This window comes from Aethina tumida, chromosome 2 (assembly GCF_024364675.1).
Source record: "Aethina tumida isolate Nest 87 chromosome 2, icAetTumi1.1, whole genome shotgun sequence".
NCBI lineage: Eukaryota > Metazoa > Arthropoda > Insecta > Coleoptera > Nitidulidae > Aethina > Aethina tumida.
In genome coordinates, this window is record NC_065436.1 from 38,791,676 (window position 1) to 38,811,644 (window position 19,969).

The 19,969-nt window shown below is 30.9% G+C and overlaps 4 protein-coding genes across 8 annotated transcripts; 1 reads left to right on the forward strand and 3 right to left on the reverse strand.

Moving 5' to 3' along the window:
* On the forward strand, nt 1-14,702 carry LOC109602314 (early boundary activity protein 1). 4 transcript variants are annotated; one of them, XM_049962499.1, is made up of 10 exons: nt 1-77; nt 930-1,036; nt 11,907-12,177; nt 12,460-12,744; nt 12,939-13,015; nt 13,093-13,271; nt 13,326-13,588; nt 13,640-13,734; nt 13,802-13,989; nt 14,047-14,702. In XM_049962499.1, exons 3-10 carry the CDS (start codon nt 12,174-12,176, stop codon nt 14,192-14,194), a joined length of 1,239 nt encoding a protein of 412 aa, XP_049818456.1. In that variant the 5' UTR covers nt 1-77; nt 930-1,036; nt 11,907-12,173; the 3' UTR covers nt 14,195-14,702. The 4 variants fall into 4 exon arrangements, with proteins under 4 accessions (XP_049818456.1, XP_019874221.1, XP_049818457.1 ...); XM_020018662.2 differs by lacking the exons at nt 1-77; nt 930-1,036 and adding an exon at nt 11,389-11,535; XM_049962500.1 differs by lacking the exons at nt 1-77; nt 930-1,036 and adding an exon at nt 11,390-11,535 and having other exon boundaries at nt 13,646-13,734.
* LOC126264653 (odorant receptor 33c-like) lies at nt 268-2,235 on the reverse strand. The gene is made up of 6 exons (XM_049963335.1): nt 2,206-2,235; nt 1,657-1,895; nt 1,488-1,589; nt 1,326-1,428; nt 1,111-1,269; nt 268-484 (listed from the first exon to the last, which is right to left on the reverse strand). The coding sequence occupies exons 1-6, from the start codon at nt 2,233-2,235 to the stop codon at nt 413-415; spliced, it is 705 nt and encodes a 234-aa protein (XP_049819292.1). The 3' UTR covers nt 268-412.
* LOC109602313 (ATP-dependent translocase ABCB1-like) lies at nt 2,398-9,627 on the reverse strand. 2 transcript variants are annotated; one of them, XM_020018657.2, is made up of 19 exons: nt 9,539-9,627; nt 7,649-7,721; nt 7,288-7,587; nt 6,946-7,046; nt 6,724-6,895; nt 6,344-6,664; nt 6,062-6,286; nt 5,879-6,004; nt 5,443-5,817; nt 5,199-5,385; nt 4,902-5,140; nt 4,726-4,830; nt 4,509-4,670; nt 4,257-4,454; nt 3,960-4,201; nt 3,742-3,901; nt 3,280-3,678; nt 3,076-3,222; nt 2,398-3,010 (listed from the first exon to the last, which is right to left on the reverse strand). In XM_020018657.2, exons 1-19 carry the CDS (start codon nt 9,586-9,588, stop codon nt 2,810-2,812), a joined length of 3,783 nt encoding a protein of 1,260 aa, XP_019874216.2. In that variant the 5' UTR covers nt 9,589-9,627; the 3' UTR covers nt 2,398-2,809. The 2 variants fall into 2 exon arrangements, with proteins under 2 accessions (XP_019874216.2, XP_049818455.1); XM_049962498.1 differs by lacking the exon at nt 9,539-9,627 and adding an exon at nt 7,793-8,037.
* Nucleotides 14,703-16,345: 1,643 nt separating the features above from the next.
* Nucleotides 16,346-18,871, reverse strand: LOC109602309 (ELKS/Rab6-interacting/CAST family member 1). The gene is made up of 5 exons (XM_020018653.2): nt 18,861-18,871; nt 18,561-18,801; nt 17,258-17,404; nt 16,992-17,165; nt 16,346-16,846 (listed from the first exon to the last, which is right to left on the reverse strand). The coding sequence occupies exons 3-5, from the start codon at nt 17,381-17,383 to the stop codon at nt 16,451-16,453; spliced, it is 696 nt and encodes a 231-aa protein (XP_019874212.1). The 5' UTR covers nt 17,384-17,404; nt 18,561-18,801; nt 18,861-18,871; the 3' UTR covers nt 16,346-16,450.
* Between the last annotated feature and the right edge of the window lie 1,098 nt (nt 18,872-19,969).

Consider the following 19,969-nt stretch of genomic DNA (forward strand, 5'->3'; position numbering starts at 1 on the left):
GTTTTTGTTTTGAATCTTCAAATTAATACCGCAAAAATATTTTGTTAATTCTAGATGGAAACTACATTACAAATAGAGTAAGTATCCTTTATACATAAACTGAAGAAAATGTATTTGACTGGAATCCAACAACAACCGAGTTTACTCGTCAGTTTTATATATAATTTCACACTATATTTGATACGTTAATACGACGATAGAAGATCGTTACAAAATTTAAATTATTTGTATTTTAAATTACAAGAATAACAAGAATATCATGTTTCGAGTACCCAACTTGAATATTAATTTTTTTATTAAGCATCAATCAACCATTTTAAGTAAATAAAATTCTGAATTGTTTTTAATTTAATAGTTTATTAAATTTACTATACATATTTGCACTATTGTAGTTAGGGTATAATGCTCATATCTACAGAGTGTTTTTGTCCTTTTGGCCGATGGTAGTGATACTCATGTAAAATGACAGACTTGTCTTAAATGCCTAAAATATAAAATATGTACAGATATTACACACACACACACACACACTATTTTTTCAAGATTTATTTTAGACATAAAAAGGAAAAAAACAACGGTTCTTCCACACAATATTGAATGCGTTGGGTATACTTTAGAAGAGCTCTTAAGATTGAATAGAGAGTATAATATTTATAAATGTTGAAAACCCTTTCATCGAGTAAATTTTTAATGTCCTATACCTTTGAAATATTACACCACAATGTATTATTTATTTATTCATTTATTTAATTTGTATCTGATGTTTAATATTATATTAAAAGAGAGACGCCTAGTTATCTCTTTATTTCATATTTTATCTTAAACAAGATTTTTCTGATAAGTCTAGAAAATGTATTGTTAATGTGTGTGTGTGTGTTACATTGGCACACGATCACTGATTTAATATTTTTCATTTTTGCTTCCTACAGCTACAGTCAGTGATGAGATGGTGCTGCTCACTTTTGCCATCCTCTAAGGAATAAATTTCAAAAGAAGTTGCAACCAACACCTTTTCCGTTCTCCATAAAAGAATAAGGTAGGTGCATTACCTCGTATATATATGTATATATATATATATATATATATATATATAAAGAGTATTATACTTACATACATGCATGTTTCATAATTAATTTTATAAAACTTTCCTCCATACACTGCTACAGGTGCTTGACTGCGCCTCAACATCATTCTGATACTGTTTCTCATATTTACACTATGTCGAGCATACCAATTTGAACTGTAGATTGCAAAGGGCAATTGTTCTGCCTTAAATTCACTAATAAGTAACGTAATTTGGGAACGCTTCTTTTTATGACAAATACCTCATTTGACAAACTTTGTGCTGGGATGCAATGCAGTATAAACATTTGAACGACAATTCCGAAAGAATAATTCATGCACCTGAATATTTCGGAAGCCTTAGTTCTATAACAGTATGTTTCAATTGGTGTGAACATTGTGCATGTTCTAAGACTACTACTTACGCCACAGATACCATGTACAGTTCACTGCACAGTGAAAACAAGACGTACATGACGTGAAAGAAAAACGCATGTGAGAATGTTCGATTAAATAGATCCATATATCTTAAAATTGTCAGAAAGTCAGGACACCAATTTTTAATATTGTTTATAATTTATGAACATTTTTTACCTTAATAGGAAGTCGTGATGTTTTATATACTTAATTAATTTTGTATGACATAATTTTTCTTCATGAGTCGTTCGAATTTCGCCAATATTTAAATTTTGTACATTATAATTAAGTATTTTATATTGAATTTGCAAATATACACACAAAGTGCACACCAGAAAATCTAATCCTGCAATACTAAAGCACAGCACTAAACAGAAGTATGTTTGGGCAGCCAACATGTGTTGGTAAGACATGGACTGTGGCAAATACGTATTAAGTGCTAATGTTTGTCCTGTTGTAAAAAAGGGCTTGACAATAAATGATGTCATGACAACGAACGAAAAACAAGCATATGATAATGAAATTGTCTTTAAGTTTCGAATTGTATCTTCACAATCGTTCCTTAAAAACGTGATTTTAATGTCTTCAATTTTCCAAAAATTATCCAATCTCTTCAATAAATCAGCCATTTCATTTCTATGAAATGCAAGAAGCACAATTTTGGTATATGACTAAAAATACAGATAGGTCAGTAATTCAGTTTCAATGAATTATGTTCATTCATACCTGTTCAATCAAGAAGAGCGTTTCCAACATTGCGAAAAACAGAACAGCATCGACTTCCACATAGTAAAATTGAATTAGCACCATATAAATAATAATAGTTAATCCTATTACATTGGCCACACACAAAGCTTTCTGAAAAAGGTTTCCCTTGGGATGGAGACCCACCAAATAAAGCCACATGAGTGACAAATGTAGGGTGAATGCGGGAGATTTTATTGAAACCATTGCGATCAGTTAAGGAAATGGGATACGATAACTTTTTGGTCTTTTATATGCTTTAAAATGAATGTTTAATAACTTACTTCTTAACATAATTATAGTGATACAAATCTATGAGCATTTGGTAGATTAATTAAATATTTAAAATGGACTTTTCTCTATAATTATTGACATTTATTCTGTTCGTTTATAAAATACCCTAATCAGAAACAATAACTTTTAAACTGCTAATTAATTAATCAACATTCTGTTATTTTTACTGATGAAAGGTATTGACGTGCTTCGAGTAACATTTTTAAATTGTTCTACCCACCAGATTTTAATTAGAATCTAACATAACTCTGATCTTATCGTATAATAATAAATTTATGTAATTATATAATTTTTAATGTGCTCCAGATTGAAGTTTATAAAACTTATAATAGAGGTCTTTTCTGGCGAGAAGTTCTTGATGTGTTCCCATTTCTCCAATTCTTCCCTCATTTAAAACTATTATTAAGTCTGCGTCTTTTATGGTGGTGAGTCTGTGGGCGATAGTGATACATGTCCGACCCTGTTTGGCGTTATCCAAAGCTTCTTGGACAATCTAAAATAATTGTAATATGTAACATATGAATGTTAATTACAAGAAGCTCGAAATTAAAAAAATACCTTTTCGCTTTCATTATCTAAAGCAGAAGTCGCTTCGTCCAAGAGTAATATTTTTGGATTTCTTACTAATGCCCTGGCAATAGCTACTCTTTGTTTTTGACCTCCAGATAATTGGGCTCCCTTCGATCCAAGTCTGGTCTCGTAATTCTAAAATTATTAATGTTTTCATATCGTTTTCATTAATCCCATGAAATAGTTCCTTACCAGTGGAAGTGAAGTAATAAAGTTGTGTATATTTGCAGATTTCGCTGCAGATTCGATTTCCTCTTTCGGCACTTTTCTGTCGTTGGCACCGTAAGCTATGTTCTCTTCGATGGTCCTGTCAAATAGGTTTGGCTCTTGAGATACGATGCCAATTTGAGATCTTAGAGTTTTCAAATCCAACATTCTAGTGTCGTCGCCGTCCACAGTAATTTCACCGTATGTTGGATCATAGAAACGTTCCAACAGTTGAATTATGGTGGATTTGCCACAACCACTGGAACCGACTAAAGCGACTGTTTTGCCTTCCAAAATGGACAAATCTAAACCGTTTAACACAGACACAGTTGGCCTCGTGGGGTAAGAGAAATATATTTGGAAGTAATCTATGTTTGTTTTTTCCTTAAAAACAATAATAATTATATATATATATATTACTAGTACAAATTGTAATAATCTACCTACCCATATTTTAGAGGATGCCAAATTCATATTCCTTATTAGTGGAATTCTCTCGAGCAAGGAAAATATTCTTCCTGCAGCATTCAGGCCTTGTTGGAAATTGGGTGAAAAAGATAAAGCATTACCGATTGACCATGATCCTGTTATTACTGCTTCCGCCACTCTGCCATTAAATTAATTAAAATGGTTTAATGAAATCATAAATTGAAGTATACTCTTACTTAAACACTGTTCCGTACTCTTGTTCCCTTCTTACAATTAGTTGAGCACCATAAGTTATTCCTGCGGCGTACGCAAACAACATCAGACTTCTTGCTAAACCTAACACCAAACCTCTAAAATGGGATTTCCTCTTTGATTTCACTTGATACGGATGTAATTCTTTCACATATATATTGTAAAACACTTTTTCACACCCAAGAGACACGACTGTCCTGATGTTACCAATTGCCTCCACAGCAACCTTAAATAATAACGTATATATTGTATTATATGGAAAAGTATGTAAGCTTCTTCACCTTGGATGAATTTTCTAACATTTTTTGGCTGGCGTCGCCCTGCAATGTCTTTTGCTCAAACCAAATGGACATTAAAATTAGTGGTGCGAAAGAAAGCAAGACCAATGCCAACTTCCAATCGTAAAAGAGGGCGAACGTGCACGATAAAATAAAAGTTGACATCGAATTTAACACAGATCCTATTCGAATTCCAGCAGCCTTAAATGGAAAAATAAGAAATACTTGAACGGATACGTAAACCTAAATGCTTACTCCTTGCACACTGGCGGCATCTCCAGCCAGTTGTGCACACAAAGCTCCAACGCCATTTTCCTTTTTATCATACCAGCCCATCTCTTGATGAAGCATGGCTTCAAATGTTTTAAGACGTATCCTTTTTGTCAGTTTTTCGCCAGCCACACCAAATGAGAACATCTTCAATACATTAAATTGATGATTAATTTAAGATCAGATAAGATAGATAATTTACCTGGAAAAACGTTGCCAAGCCTGTGACAATTCCAATTATCAAGAAGTACAAAGAGTATTTGTTGCTGTCGGCTTGGACCTGATCCTTGTCTTGATTTGAAAGAACCTAAAAATAATATAACTCAGATATGTTTATTTATCTTCTGTGGTATAAGAGAAGGGAATTATTTTACTTACTCCTACGATGTCACCAAAAACAAGAGCATAAACTGGTAGAGAAGCACCACTAATGATAGAGGCCAGACAACCTACCAATATTATTAACCATTCAGGGGAATTCATTTTCATAATTTTGAGCAGCGAACCCTTATTAGGTTGATCGACTTCAGTGACCATTAGTTCATCCACTAATTCATCATTTTGACTTGTTAATGATTTATTGGATATGCTTATTGTTCTTTGAAGGAAATGTTCTTCTGAAATGTAAAAAACAAATTAGTTAAAAAATAAGGTAAATTAATGAAATGAAATTACCTTTAAGTTCATTATCATCGTGTCCTTGTGAATTGACCAATTTAAAATATTCGCCCTTTAATTCCATTAATTCTCCATGAGTTCCTTCTTCTATAACTTTTCCTTGGGATACAAAGACAATTCTGTTGGCTTTTCGGATCGTAGACAAACGATGTGCAACTATAATTGTGGTACAATCGCCACTTATCTAAAATGGATAATTATTTTAGAATACACTTCGATGTATATAAGGAAGTGAACGTACAGAGTCCAATGATGCTTGTACTTCAGCTTCACTCGTGGTATCTAACGCAGAAGTAGCTTCATCCAATAACAAAATATCGGGATTCTTTATGAGGGCTCTGGCAATTGCTATTCTTTGCTTCTGTCCTCCAGATAATTGGGCACCTCTCTCACCAATGACAGTCTGATATCCGTGCGGTAAGTTTTGAATAAACTTATGAGCATTTGCTTTCATTGCAGCCTTTTCGATTTCGGCTTGAGTGGCGTCCAGCTTTCCGTACCGGATGTTTTCAGCTATTGACGTGGCAAACAGTGCTGGTTCTTGGCCCACAACTCCAATCTTATTCCTGAGCCAAATCAAGTTCAGATCTTTTATATTGTGATTGTCCAGCAAAATCTAAAAATGATTTAACTCAAATATACTTTTGAAAAATTGTTGATTTGAACGGTATGAGTACATTTCCTGAATCAGGATCGTAGAATCTTTGAATTAATTGGACACAAGTTGATTTCCCGCATCCCGAACTACCGACCAAAGCGACTGTCTCTCCGTGCTTTATTTTTAAATTGAATCCTTGAAGAATCTGAAATTGAAGGGTATTACAAATGTTAATTGTTAATTAGAGTAGAGTATTGTGTACCTTGACGTCGGATCTTGATGGGTAATTGAAGTGTACATTGTCGAATGTTATGTCGCCACTGCATTTACTCAATGTTTTACCACTCTCTTTGGACTTGTTAATTTTTGGTTGACTGTCTAGAATCGAAAATACTTTGTAGGCTGCTCCTTTGGCGGTACCGAAAGTGTCTAGAAACGGAGTCCCCATTCCAAAATTCCACGACGCAGACAGTGTAGCAAAGAACACCTGGTGTTGTTTAACATAGTAGTATTATTCACGTTTGTTAAGTGTGCGTCCACTTACTGATATCATGTTTCCCGGTGTGTAAATGACGTCTTCGGGAGGCAGATCAGCTTCTGCAATGATTAAAGTCACGCCATACCAAAAGGATAGTGCAAAATTTGCAAAGGTAAAAAACCACATGACGCCATTGCTAATTGAGTTAAAGAAGCTTTTCTTAATGTTATTCTTTTTTGCCGTTAATAAATGTTCGTTGTATCGGTCAATTTCTTTGTCTTGTCCGTCAAAAGCCACCACTGTCCTGATGGAGGTCAACACTTCTTCAGCCACTGCACCAGCTGAAGCATACGACTCCATTTCTTGTTTCGAAAATTTCGTGGACAGCTTAAATAAGAGTGGGTCAGTTGTAAAATTATAACATGCCGTAATTGGATTGTAATTACCCACGTTATCAAGCCCATTGATATAGTTGATAATGGCAGTGAAACCAAACACACCAAGGCTAATTTCCAACCTTTTATGAGTGCCATGATTATACCAGCTACAAATGTGGACTCGAAAAACAAGAAGATTCCAATTTTTTCTCCAATACCATCCTCGATCTTTGTTAAATTACTACAAATCATTTTGTGTAATTTACTGCGAATACTTTTTGTCAAACTTACTCAGTAAATGTTGTTGCAAAATCGCCTGTTTGGTGTAGATCATACCACCCTATATCTTGATTCAGCGTTTTTTCCAAAAACAGTTTTCTTATTCGAAATATCTGAATATTCAAATTGCATAATGTTTAACATGTTAATTAATGCTTTCAGTTATTTTAATATATCACTACACTATACCAATCGAAAACCGTTTGGTCGGTCTGAATTTTGAGAGACAATAAAAGAATTAAATTTATTATCATTGATATAAAGAATTATAGTTATTTTTAAATATCATGACTGATTACCAGTATTAGCTTTATGATAGACGCATGAAATGATTGATTTATTTGGTGTACTCACTTGTCTCGTTGCACTGTACGTAAACGAAATCCCCGCTAAGTAAGTCGTCAAGATGGTCAAAAAGCCTATGATACACGTGTATATAGAAAACCGCTCCACTTCGCTGTACAGTTTGTCATTCAGTCGGTCCCATTGGGTGTCATTAAGAGTTTCGTTGTTTAGATGTACTGCGTACTCCACTATTGCCCCGGTCACATCACCAAAAAGCAACAACATGTAAGGCTGTCCCGCCCCACATATTACCGAGCAAACCACCCCAAATGCCATGCACACTTTATCCAGTCCGCTGGAGTACCTAAACTAGAAAACATTCCGGATTAAAAAAATGAATTATTGCGATTGTTTGGTGCAACTGAATTACCAGTCTGTAGTAGGGCAAAGAGACTTCTTTCTCCTTTTCATTGTCCTTGGGTGGTTTTAAATCGTTGGCCTCACTAAAACATCGAAACACAACGAGAATGGTGATAAAGTGGCAACGACAGACTGCGTATGTTTTTCAACTTACTTCATGGTAAAAATAGATTGTGCAGTTGATTCTCGTATAAAATAAAGACATATTCAGTTATTACTGCGACAAATATAAAGAAGCGCACATTTTCCCTGACCAATTGTGATGTGTTATTACACAGGATTTGAAATTTGCGTTATGTGATTGGCTAAACGTTTACAACACTTGTATTATCGGAATGAGATTAAATGTCTAGAACAATTGTACATTTTATAGATAATAGGCAATAAAACAGTAAATTAGAAAAACATAATAATAATCTCACCTGTAAAATCTGTACGAGACCTGTGCAAATTAATTAAGATGGATAGATTGACATTTACTGTACCCTTAAATAATGAACAGTTTTCTATACTTATTTTACAGAAGTAATTACCATAAATTCAAATATGTGTATACCAAAAGTATAATTATTTGTATCGAAATTAAGCAGGATAGGTATTTCGTTATCTAAATTGCACCTAATCGTGGCATCAGTGTTACGCAACGTTTGGCATTTTGAGGCAACTAAAAATAAGATAAAGTGTGAATCTTCCAAAAATATCTTAAAGTCATGATTTAAACAATTTATTCATCATGATTATGTGACTTTTAATCGCAATTTGGTGTTATTCTCGCACCATCAGACCTTTAATTAGATCAAGGTTGTAATTATACAAATAATCTGATTTATTTCAATTTCCTTACTACTATTTTTGCTCTATGGAATTCGATTTTCAGGAATATTTAACTGGTTTGGGTTATGTTTTTATAGAATAAGATGTTCAAATTTCACTTTAGGAATAATTAAAATTCATTCAATTATGGCAACCAATGAATTAATAATCCATTTGTTGTAAAATTTTTGTTTTTTCAAAAAAATAAACAGTAGGGTGTCCAGAAGGGTGGAGGAAGCAATTTCTTAAAGACTCTGGTAACATTAATTTATTGTAACATGTTTCTAAAATCAAATAATCATATCGAAATTAAAAAATATTTCCTAATTCTAAATTTCGAATGCATATGGGAAAGTTAAAGTACCTTATGTTTACGATATTTGGAACGTTCATATCACTTACTCGTGTCTCAGATCGAGGCTAATTTGCTTTAAATACTTACATAGTACCATTTTAATCATTAAATTATTTAAATTTCTCTTCCAATATCATTTTCAATAAACCATTTTAATCGTCATAATTTGGTCGATTAAAATATACATATAATATATATATATACATATTAAGGTCATTTTAATTAAATAATATACTGTACTTTAATATATTTTGAAGGCAAAATACAAATGAGATCTTCAAATCTCGATTTCATCTGCGAAAATCACTCATGTAAGCTACATAATTATGACACTACCAATAAAAACGTAATTTATATCTTTCATCTACATTTTAATATGTTCAAAATAATTTAAATAAATTAAATTCCTTCTATTTAACTCTGAAAAAAATATTTTATGTATGTTATGTAACAATGGGGAATACATACACTAATTAAATAGTTAATGTTTACAATATTTGAAAAAGCAACAATTATTGCTCAATTATAATCCATTATTATTTATTTTCATTATTTTTATAATAATAATAATTCATAATAGTTATTATTATAATTTTTAGGGAGGTTTCAATCACATCACACCAAAATTTGCCAACTTGATATGTTTTTTTTAAATACTAATTATATTATGATGATGATGATGATATATATTTTGGAAATTATTAACATGTTGGATGAAATGAAGTTACTCACAAAAAAGTGTCTTTTCCGGGTTCGTCTGCGGTCCATTCAGAAAGTGCCATTGTAGCACTTAACACACCAACTTAACTATTTACTAGAACAAATGAACAAATGAATTTAAAATAGTACTGTTCGATTATTTAACAACTAAACCATTAATTTAAGATTTGTTTATTTGATGTCAAGGATTTCAATTGACGCGACTAAAAATAAAATTTATTTGAGAATGTACGCATATTTTTTAAGCTTTTATGCATATCAATCTATGGAATACTTCATATAAGTGTTCCCCTACTCCTCCAATTTATTCCTTTATCTCAAAAGTGCATATTGTTTGAGAACAATAAAAATTCCTGGAAAAACAATCAAACATTCTATCCACTCTGAATTTAAATTTATTATTATATTTATTTTAAAACATTGTTGGAAAATGACGACCCCACATCATCGTATCAATTCCTGTAAAGGATTTCTTCAACACTTTTTTCTTCTTCTTCCTGAACCACTTTCCAAATGAAAACGTTTTCGACTTCCTGTTTAGTTTCTTGTAGTTTCTCTTTGGATTCATCACTGGAATCAAAAGAAAATAAATAGCCACACTCAACGTTTTTTTAAATTGATAATTTGAATTTCTTAGATTAAATAATTTAAAATTATTTTCAACATATTTTGTGTGAAGACTGTGGAATCACATAACCATAAAAAAAGGTTTCATGAAGTTGGTCTTAGAGCCAAGACACGTTTTAGACACATTGTTAAATCGAGAGCATCGAATGTTTAGGATGGTAATCTAATTTAACACGACCGCTCTCAAAATTAGGAGACAACTTATACGTTTACTGAAAGGAAAAGAATACTTACAGTTGTCAATTAAACTCATTTTTAATACTAATTTTTTGTTAGTTTATACATTAAAATAGATATCAATAATTTATTGATAAATTATTATCTAATCACTGACTATAAATAAATAAAGGAACAATAGTTCATTTTTTCGATGAAATTATACATAAGCTATTTTAATTTCATTTACTTTTCTGTGATAATTGCTCACCATTCATTTTTGAACCTCTTTATTTTGTTGCAAGCGATGAAAAACAATTTGTAATATATTTCTGAGAAAAACAGGTACAGTTCTGATCTGTTCAACTTATGCTTAACAATAAACACGGAATGGAAACTCAATTTTCCATGCATTTGTGGTGGGACTGAAATGCATATAATGGTCGAGAATAAATTCATAGTCAATGTAGAAGACACCCAGGACTGAACAACTACAAAATAAATGTGTACACGTTTAAGGGATGACTTCTGATACTATTTTAATAATACGTATTTATTGTTTTTCAATATCGATTATTCTTCTTTGGCCTCTAATATATTATGAACATGGAAAATTTTATAAAAAGAATGGATTCACACTTTTACAACAGTCATAAATTTACACCACCTAAATACAGGTATAGTGTGACAATTCGTATTTCATCAAACAACACCACACTATTCAATAGTGAAATACAATATTTGTGAAAAAAATTAAGTTTATTTAAATCGTTTTAATAAATTCATATTTACAATCTTTATTTCTATATATGAATGATAACATTTTTTCCAACACTATTCTTCATTTGAATCGTAAAATAATTATTTGGTGAAAAAATTATCAACCTAAATTAGAGTCAGGAATTTGAATATTTGTCAATGTACTTAATGCTAATTTTTTGTTTATAAAGACCATATAAAAAACAACAAGAACAACAACAAATTGTATGTAATAAACAGCCGGGCAACGTCGTCGCACAATTAAAATTCGCATGTGCACCAGGCCTAAGACACAACTTTTTGTCGACCATTAAAAAACAGAGTGGTGCTTTAAATATGCAATACAATTTTACAGTATCATAAATTCATTCAACGTGAATTCATTGTAATATCGATGGCAATCCACAAATGGTACAAGTCATAAACAAACGGGTACCCTTCCTTACCTTACCCTTATTGTGTGTCAGGTAGGAAAATTTAACTTACTTCTCCAGAATGAAAATCTATCTATTACTCAATTTTAGTAATTAGTGTGTTTTATTAAAGGTGAACAAATACTAATTTCTTTTTAGATCTTCTAAAAAATTAAAAGTTAAAATTAGCTTATCGAAATAAATGATATTAACTATAGTTTTTGTTACATATATATGAAAAATATTTATTAGAAATATTTTATAGAATTATTGTATTATAATTTGAAAAAATAACGAATGTGTAAGTTTATTACTTACTTAAGAATTTTAATATTTATTCGAAAATGTTCCTTATTTTTATTGGTTTCATTCTCAATGTACTCGGTTGGTACTGCTGCAGGTACATAACATCATTTGTTTTGCAGATTTGCAAATTTCCCCAAAACACTATTTTGTAAATGGGCCCCAATTCCAAGAAAACAGTAATGTTAGGGCCTCTACCAGGTAGGGGTAACACTTATTGTCCAGGTAGTTTCGTTGTCTCATTCTGGCACATTAGCCCTTGCCATTGAGAAGAAGCGAGACAAATACGTTCCTATAGGAGCAGGGGGTAGTTTTAGTCGACTCTTACCAGATCAGTCCGTATTCAGTGTCAGTACTGTGCAGATGACCATCACTCTTTAGTCCACATAATGGGTATGTTTTAAACATTGTGTATTGTATTCTTTGTAAATAGCACTGTTCCATTTGTTCCAAATTCAAAAAACTCTTTGGGATTTGCTTGTGCAGTTTTAAAAGTGTAGTTTTCGGTACTTCATACACAACCCCCCAATCCGTTTATTGTTGAGCTCAATTATAAATCTAATATTAATAATTACCAGTAACAACAGCGAGAATCTCGGTTTGAATAATCATGCACCATTTTGGTAGATACATTTTCAAAAAAATAAATGACATTAATAAACATCTACTTTGCAGATAAACCTTCAACGTCCAAAGACTACTACGGTCGCACCTCATTCACCCCAATAGAACCGAAACGTTCGACTTCTGATGATGAAGACAACGACAGTGGCATAGGACACCAATGGATATTGGTATACTTTCCAGGCAGCGAACCCGGGAACGAATACGAAATTGTAAATGAAGCCGAAGTGGTTCCCGATTTTTTAGAGACCTTCGGAACCCTTCAACAAGGAAGTTCAGTGCAAATAAATTATGGTGGAACAACGAGAGTGTCCGCAGTTATCGTTGCAATATCAGGTATTACTTTTTAACATTATGTAACTCTGAAGTAATGGCGCCAAGCGTTCAAAATTCATTTATTCATTGCCATCCTTTGAAAAATAACCATTTGTGATATGCATTTAATTTAGCTTCGACTTGACGCCAACACTAATATGATGGCAATACATAAATATTTTGAAGGTTGACCACATATACATTTTAATTTTCAGATGATAAGGAATATTTAAAGAGAAGCACAAATGAATTAACCGAAAATTTCAAAGTTACTGAGATTAACAAGAAAAAGGTAGTTATAATACCCATAATAATAATAATAATAATAATAATAATAATAAGAATCGAGTATTAATTAATTATTTTCAGAGAAAATCTCTTAAAAAACGTTCCACAAGCAAATCTCCCATTACAAGTGACGAATCATGTGATAACCGTTCGTCGAAAAAAGCCAAAAGAAAGAGCTCTCCAAAGGATATAAAAAAAGAAAAGTGCTCCCCGAAAACAAAAACTCCATTAAACACTTCCTCAACTAATACAGAAGAAAGGTAATTATATTTTTTTTTTATTAAAATTATATTAGCTTATAGCATTCGAAATAGTTTTGATTTCAGTTTTGAAATAAAATCCCATGACATGGATTTTGATGGCGTTAATGTGAAGCAGCAACTTTCCGCATCAAACATGTCAAATATGGAAGGTTTCAGAGGCTATATTCCTGTATATAGACCCGTTCTAAAAATTAAAGATCAAGAAACACAAACGGAAGACAAGTTGTCCGTGCTTAAAATGGAATACAACGAATTGGAAAAGAAACTGGAGGAAAAACGAACTCAGTATCAACATCTCTGTGAAATTGTTAATGGTAAAACATGTTAATGGTATTGTTGTGTGATTGAATATAAAAATGTTCAAGTTTCAGAACTAAAAGACAGACAACGTAATTCTGAGGATGAGGATGGTGAGGTAGATGTCTTTGATGGAGATAAAGAAAACGTCGAAGACGGAATGGTAAGCAATGAAATCAAAATAAATAAATTTCAGATACACATGAACAAACATAACATATAAATTTCAGATACAAATTGGAAGCAACGGATCCAAAGTTCCGTGGCAAGTGTATAAGAAAATTAAATGGGACAGCCACACAAGTGCAACTAAAAAATTGCTTACCACCTTATTTACAAGACAAGAATTGGCTACACATTCCCTTACAGGAAAAGCATGTCCTGCTTTTCTGAAAACAGACAGAGTTGTAAAGAAAAGGTATATCTATCTCTCTATATATTAATAAGAGTTCTTTAATAACATATAAATTTACAGACTGGATCCTCGAAAGATTACAGACATAATTGAATGTGTTACGAGAAAGTGCAAAAAGACACCTGAGGCCATGGTGCGCCAAGCAATCACTAGCAAATGTGCTGACGAAAACAAACTTATGAGAAGACGTTTAAATGATGAATCTTGACAAGTAAAACAAACATGAAATTTCCGTGAGATTGAAACGAATGAAGTACATTTTAATTTTTTTATTATTATTTCAATTTTTGTGAATAAGTTTCATTTTTTTTTAATTTTACCACCTGTAGAACCTGAAAAACATTGTCATGAATCATATAACTTCATTGGCTGTGAAAAGGGTTAAAAAAATTAGACTATACAAAAATTAATATTGACTTGGTCTAATTATAAGTACCCTTGCTGTGAATATGTTAACTGTAGTGTTTACATAATTTATTAATATGTAACGTTTTACAATGGAAGTTCCTATGCAATTAATTTAATTTAAAATTAGTGATTGTATTCAGTTTTGTTCTAGTTTAGTTATTGTAGTCATTAATAATAATATTTAAGTACAGCAGTTTATAAAATTAGATTTAATTTTAGTTTTCATGTCGCCGAAACTTTGTTTAAATATTGACTTTTGATTATTTTCTTATCGAATGTATTTAAATGTAATAAAAATGTAATGTATACATCAATATTTTATTAGAAATACGAATATCATCCCAAATCTTCAGTAGATGAAATTTAAATAATTCGTAGAATTAGGAAATTTCTCTTATAAGTGAATCGTTGAATGTGTTAATTTAGTGAAGTTCAATTGGTTGCAATGCGTCATATTTGAAATTTATCACTACACTCAATATTGTGTTATTGTCCATTAGTTCAGCATTTGGAGTTCAGACTCAGTTTTAATTATTTATTTGTGTTTTTACTCTTGGCAGTATTGTTTATAGATAGATAGTATGATGACACACAACTGGGTACAATGATCATTTATTTCTACTAAAATTTTTCTAGATTTGATAGACACAATGTGTAAAGAATTTAATTAATCATATATTACAAATGATTTTTGTGTTATATTTATTAATAAATGATCAAATGAAGAACATAGTCAAGTTAATGGTTATAATTAAATACCATAGGTTTGTAAGGATATTGGTAAAGGTGATACATGTGCATACAGTGCATACATTGGATAATTTAACATAACTTTAATAAGGAAGTGCAATTACTATATTGCTTGCAAAATGATTATCAGTAGAGTCTCAAGAGCTACAAGAATGCATTATATATCAGGAAAGATTCCGTTTTTGTTTTAAGCCATTTAACTTTTCCACACATGCCTATAATTTTATATTAGTGAAAAATAGATGATGTAATATAAAATTAAAATTTGTGTAATGTCCCAATTCTCAAAGATTCGAAGAAGAAAAGAATAAATTAAATTGTAAACGAAACGAAACGAAACGAAACGAAACGAAACGAAACGAAAGTAATGGTATTAGTTTTGTAAAAATGCTATATGTATATACGTAATCGTTTAGTGAAGTTAATTATATGCTTACGTGGATGTAAGACTTTTATCTTAATGCAATAAGGTGGTAATAAATTAAAGAAAATATACAAAGGAAGTTATGAATATTCATTTGTTTTGATATAATTATCAAATGTGTTATATTCTCGAAAGAATTATCAGTTAAGTCGCAGTTTGTCGTGTTAAAACTTACATAGATACATTTATTAATATTAATATTCACATTAAAATTAAAGTGAGGAAAGGAAGGAAGGAAGGAAGGAAGGAAGGAAGGAAGGAAGGAAAAATGAAATAAAAGGATATACGTAGATAGAACGTTGCGAATCGAATTCAGTTCAGTTGGTGACCAAAATGAAAACCATTGGATCTGTGGTTGTTTTAATTTTTCTGTTGAACGTTACCTTAGTGCACTCGTACGGTAATTGTTTTTTTGTTTTTTTTTTGTTTGAATTAAAAATAATGTGTGGTAATGTGTATAAAAGTGTTGTGTATTAGTAAAATAAATCCATTAAATTTAGTAAAAATAAGTTATTTATAGCTCGACCTGCAGTTAAATGTTCCGATCCAAATGCAGAGTGGGCATGCCGTTCAGTTTGTCGAGCAACTTGTCAAAACAGACAATTTGGAAATTGTGCACCAGGATGTGAAAACGCATGCTATTGTAAAGAAGATTACATTCTAGATGAAATTTCCAAGAGATGTGTTAAAATATCAGATTGTCCGAGATATTAATGAAAATGTAAATGTAAATGTAAATGTAAATGTAAATGGGACTATAAAATAAAACATGAATAATTGAAATAAACAAACAATTTATTGATAAAAATAATGTAGTATGTTAATTTTCAGTCTTTCTTTAAAGGTGAAGAACAAAGAGAGAAAAAAAAAAAAAAAAAAAAATTATGACATCGTATCTTTTAAGTCGGCTATTTCCTGTAAAAGGGCATTATTATTTTGTTGTAATTTTTTTATGGTAGATTTATAAAGTTCCTCATTCTTCTTATAGTTTTTTAAAAGTTGAGAGACAATAGTATCCTGAGAATAAAAGGTCCCAATATCTTCTCTTAGTTTTACCTTCATCGATTGATTTTCATTACGACAAATGTTTAATTGTCGATTTAAATGATCGATTTTTGAAGAATTTAATCTCTTTGTTCTATCTAATTCTTCTTTTAGAGCGTCCAATTTTAATATTTTAATTTTGCATTGATCTTCTTGCACAGTCAATCTTCTTTTTAATTCGATATTTTTGAATTCAGCTGCTCTTAATTTCTCCTTCATTTGTTGAATTTTTTTCTAGAAAATGTAATATGTAATATGTAATATGTAATACAATTTAAGGTTCGTTGTGGTACATCATCATGTGTGTCAACGTTAGACGAAAAGAGAGTGAAATAACTGTTGAACATAAGGTAAAGAATGAATTAGTTTGGATACTTACATATAAATCTCTATATTGAGTGTCCTTTAAGTGACAGGCAAGCTTAATGTCATTAATTTCAGAATGATCTTTTTGATTTATTTGAATTAAGTTTCTGCAAATAGTTATCACACGTTGAAAAATGCTTGCAGGTTTTTGAGTAAGATCAAGGGAAATATTTAAAGCGTCTAATTCCTAAAATTATATTTAAATAATAAGTATAAGTATAAGTATAAGTATAAGTATAAGTATAAGTATATTTATGTATGGGTATATGCGAAAATTACTTGTGATAACATTCTCAATTGTTCAAACCCTTCAGGTAATTCCACATAATTTTGAGGATTGTATTTACGGTCAATTTTCTCAAGCTCCTGTTGAACCTCATCCAATGATAAAATTGATTCGTCCATATTTAGTGTATGTGAGTAGTTCTGTGAGAAATTTTGCGTTAATTATGGGAATAAGGTTGATTAGTAAGTCAAGTCATCTTACCAGATTTTGTTAATATTATTTTACACAAATATTTGACACTTATCCTCTATGTAAGATTTATGAATTTAAAAGAATAATCCTAATCAATTGATTGAATATTGAGTTTCCTAAAAATGCTGAATGTATTTTTTGAATATTTTTATCAAGGTAAGTTAGTGTAGAAACAATATATCATGTATTAAAAAACAAATCTGTAATCAAACAACAAATGTTATTTGAGGTTATGAAATATATTAACAGGACATTAGAAACATTTGAATTTTGTTGGTATAACGTAATTACATTTTATTACTTTATTTTATGTATTTAATTGAAATAAATAACAATTAGAAGAATTAAATTTGATATTAAAATATATATAATTAAGATCTATTGAATTTTGTGAAGGAGTATTAATACCAAAGGAAGTTGTGAAATCGACGTGCAAACGTAGTTGCCTAACTACTAACGAAAGTATAAAATAAGGACATATTGTATAAAAGGAATTTTAGAATCCAATTGATACTTGTGAATTGTTTAAAATACGCGGTAGAATTTTAAGTAAGAATATAAAATTAATTAAATTGATTAATCGGTGTCTATATATAAATTATACAAGTTTAACGAATTTTATAGCAGTCTGCCGTGTGGCATTTCGTTGACTTTGTGATGTGATTAAAATTGGAGGGCTTGAAAACAAAAGTTTATAAGATTGAACAACGTATAAGGCATATTAAAATTTATTCATTTAAATATTTATTAAATGAAATTGATAAGACGAAAGAAAGTAGTTACAATGTTACGATTTGTTGAGACATGATAGTAAAGTCATGTTTGGAATGAATATATATGTGAAATTTTAAATGAATTACGTTAGTTTTATGGTGAAATAAAGAAAACACAGATAAGAAATTAATTGATAATTGATAATTGATTTTTATGAATTTCATTGTAGAGAATAATCGGCGAGGACATCAAAAGATATACAGGTTAAGTTGCAAAAACGAATAAAGTAGAATGTTTGAGTTGATTATAAATCGATTCATTTCGTTGAAAGACAAATTTACTGCACCGATAGACATATATAAGAACCTAATACACATTTTATTCATTTACCTTGTCCACTCCAATCCCGAAATGTCGGGTTTGGTGAACTATTGCCCCCGGAACTATCCAGACAGATACAAGAGGCTCTCCCTCTTGGCTGCCTGAATGAATAAGTTCCAATCTGCCCTTCTGGGTTATAGCTTTTAGAGCTGGTCCCCGATGGAGAGTGGTTTTTAGTCCGTGAGAATCGGACACTTGCCTCCGAATTCCGTTCAGGAGTGCGTCTAGTAAGATTTTCCACTCTCTAGTCCTAAAACAAAAAAAAAAAAAACAAAAAAAAAGAAAAAAAAAAAAAATTAATTCATTTACTTAGATGTGTATAAAGATTTGATTAGTTTATTAAAAAACTCATGCTACTGTAAAAGGGAGTTGAATATTTTTAATTTGTAATTAATCGCTTAATAAATATGTAAATATGTTGTATTTGAAGTATATGTAGTTTTATTGTCTGCTATTAAGTATCACTTGATTTTAAACATCTAATAAATCAATTGACAATTGTGTAGTTGTTAGTTGTAATAATTGTGGTGTGATTGGTGTGTTTGAAATAAATTAAGTAAAATGTGTCAAAATGAATTAGTATTAAAGAAATGTGTGTTCAATGTGATGAAGTGTGTGTGATTTGCATGACATGATGGATAGTGGATAGTGGATAGTGGATAGGTTATGTATGGAATAAGGAACGTGTATGGAAGGAAGATATTTATAAGTATAAGTATGAAATATGAGTTTGGTTAATGTCAGTAAGGCATAAGTGATTAATATTACAATGAAGATAGTAAGATGCATGATTAATAGCGAATGGATTTGTGACACAAGAAGTTATCAAGTCATGAAATATAGGTTATGTATAAGACGGAGACGAACAAGGTATGAAATCTCTGCGAGTTTTCAATCGATTTATTTCGTTTAAAGATCAAAATGTGAGTTATGTTCTTATGTATCTGTGTGTGAAAAAGGAGCCCAATCTGTGCAAGAAAAACCAGTAAAATCATGAATTTTTTTGGAGCGTATTAAAATGTCAACCGGCCTTAGCCGCCCATCCTCCCCCGCCCTATCCTCCCTATTGCTGCCGGCGCCATCTAACGATGAGACAACTCGAACATTTCTTGACCGTGCAGCGAATTTAAACATTTCTATATTTTTCCGGTAACGGCATCTATCGTTACAATTACTTATATATCTGAGTAGTATTTAATAGTGTTTTTAATAATTTGTTTAAAACACTGTTGTTGCAGAAAGAACGTAAGTAATTAAAGCCTTAATATAAATGAAATTAAATGAATTAAATCTAATGTCGGTAATCTTCAAGATGAAATGACCGAAGTGTGGTGTCAAAGACGGTTTGTTATATGTGATGAACTTGCGGTGGTAATTTTATTAATATATTATGTTCTGTGTGTTTAAATTTGATAGTT

What these genes read in the sequence shown, in the direction of transcription:
- LOC126264653 (XM_049963335.1), bottom strand. Translation starts at nt 2,235, where the DNA reads ATGTTGGAAACGCTCTTCTTGATTGAACAG. An exon ending in CATCACGACTTCCTATTAAG is followed by an intron (nt 1,590 to 1,656) that starts GTAAAAAATGTT and finishes GACAATTTTAAG; the next exon opens with ATATATGGATCTATTTAATC. An exon ending in ATTATGAAACATGCATGTAT is followed by an intron (nt 485 to 1,110) that starts GTAAGTATAATA and finishes TTTATATTTTAG; the next exon opens with GCATTTAAGACAAGTCTGTC.
- LOC109602313 (XM_020018657.2), bottom strand. Translation starts at nt 9,588, where the DNA reads ATGGCACTTTCTGAATGGACCGCAGACGAACCCGGAAAAGACACTTTT. An exon ending in CCCGGAAAAGACACTTTTTT is followed by an intron (nt 7,722 to 9,538) that starts GTGAGTAACTTC and finishes TCGATGTTTTAG; the next exon opens with TGAGGCCAACGATTTAAAAC. An exon ending in GAGTACGGAACAGTGTTTAA is followed by an intron (nt 3,902 to 3,959) that starts GTAAGAGTATAC and finishes ATTTAATGGCAG; the next exon opens with AGTGGCGGAAGCAGTAATAA.
- LOC109602314 (XM_049962499.1), top strand. An exon ending in TCAACTAATACAGAAGAAAG is followed by an intron (nt 13,272 to 13,325) that starts GTAATTATATTT and finishes CATTCGAAATAG; the next exon opens with TTTTGATTTCAGTTTTGAAA. An exon ending in GACAGAGTTGTAAAGAAAAG is followed by an intron (nt 13,990 to 14,046) that starts GTATATCTATCT and finishes ATAAATTTACAG; the next exon opens with ACTGGATCCTCGAAAGATTA.
- LOC109602309 (XM_020018653.2), bottom strand. Translation starts at nt 17,383, where the DNA reads ATGGACGAATCAATTTTATCATTGGATGAGGTTCAACAGGAGCTTGAG. An exon ending in AATTGAGAATGTTATCACAA is followed by an intron (nt 17,166 to 17,257) that starts GTAATTTTCGCA and finishes ATATAATTTTAG; the next exon opens with GAATTAGACGCTTTAAATAT. An exon ending in CTCAATATAGAGATTTATAT is followed by an intron (nt 16,847 to 16,991) that starts GTAAGTATCCAA and finishes TACATTTTCTAG; the next exon opens with AAAAAAATTCAACAAATGAA.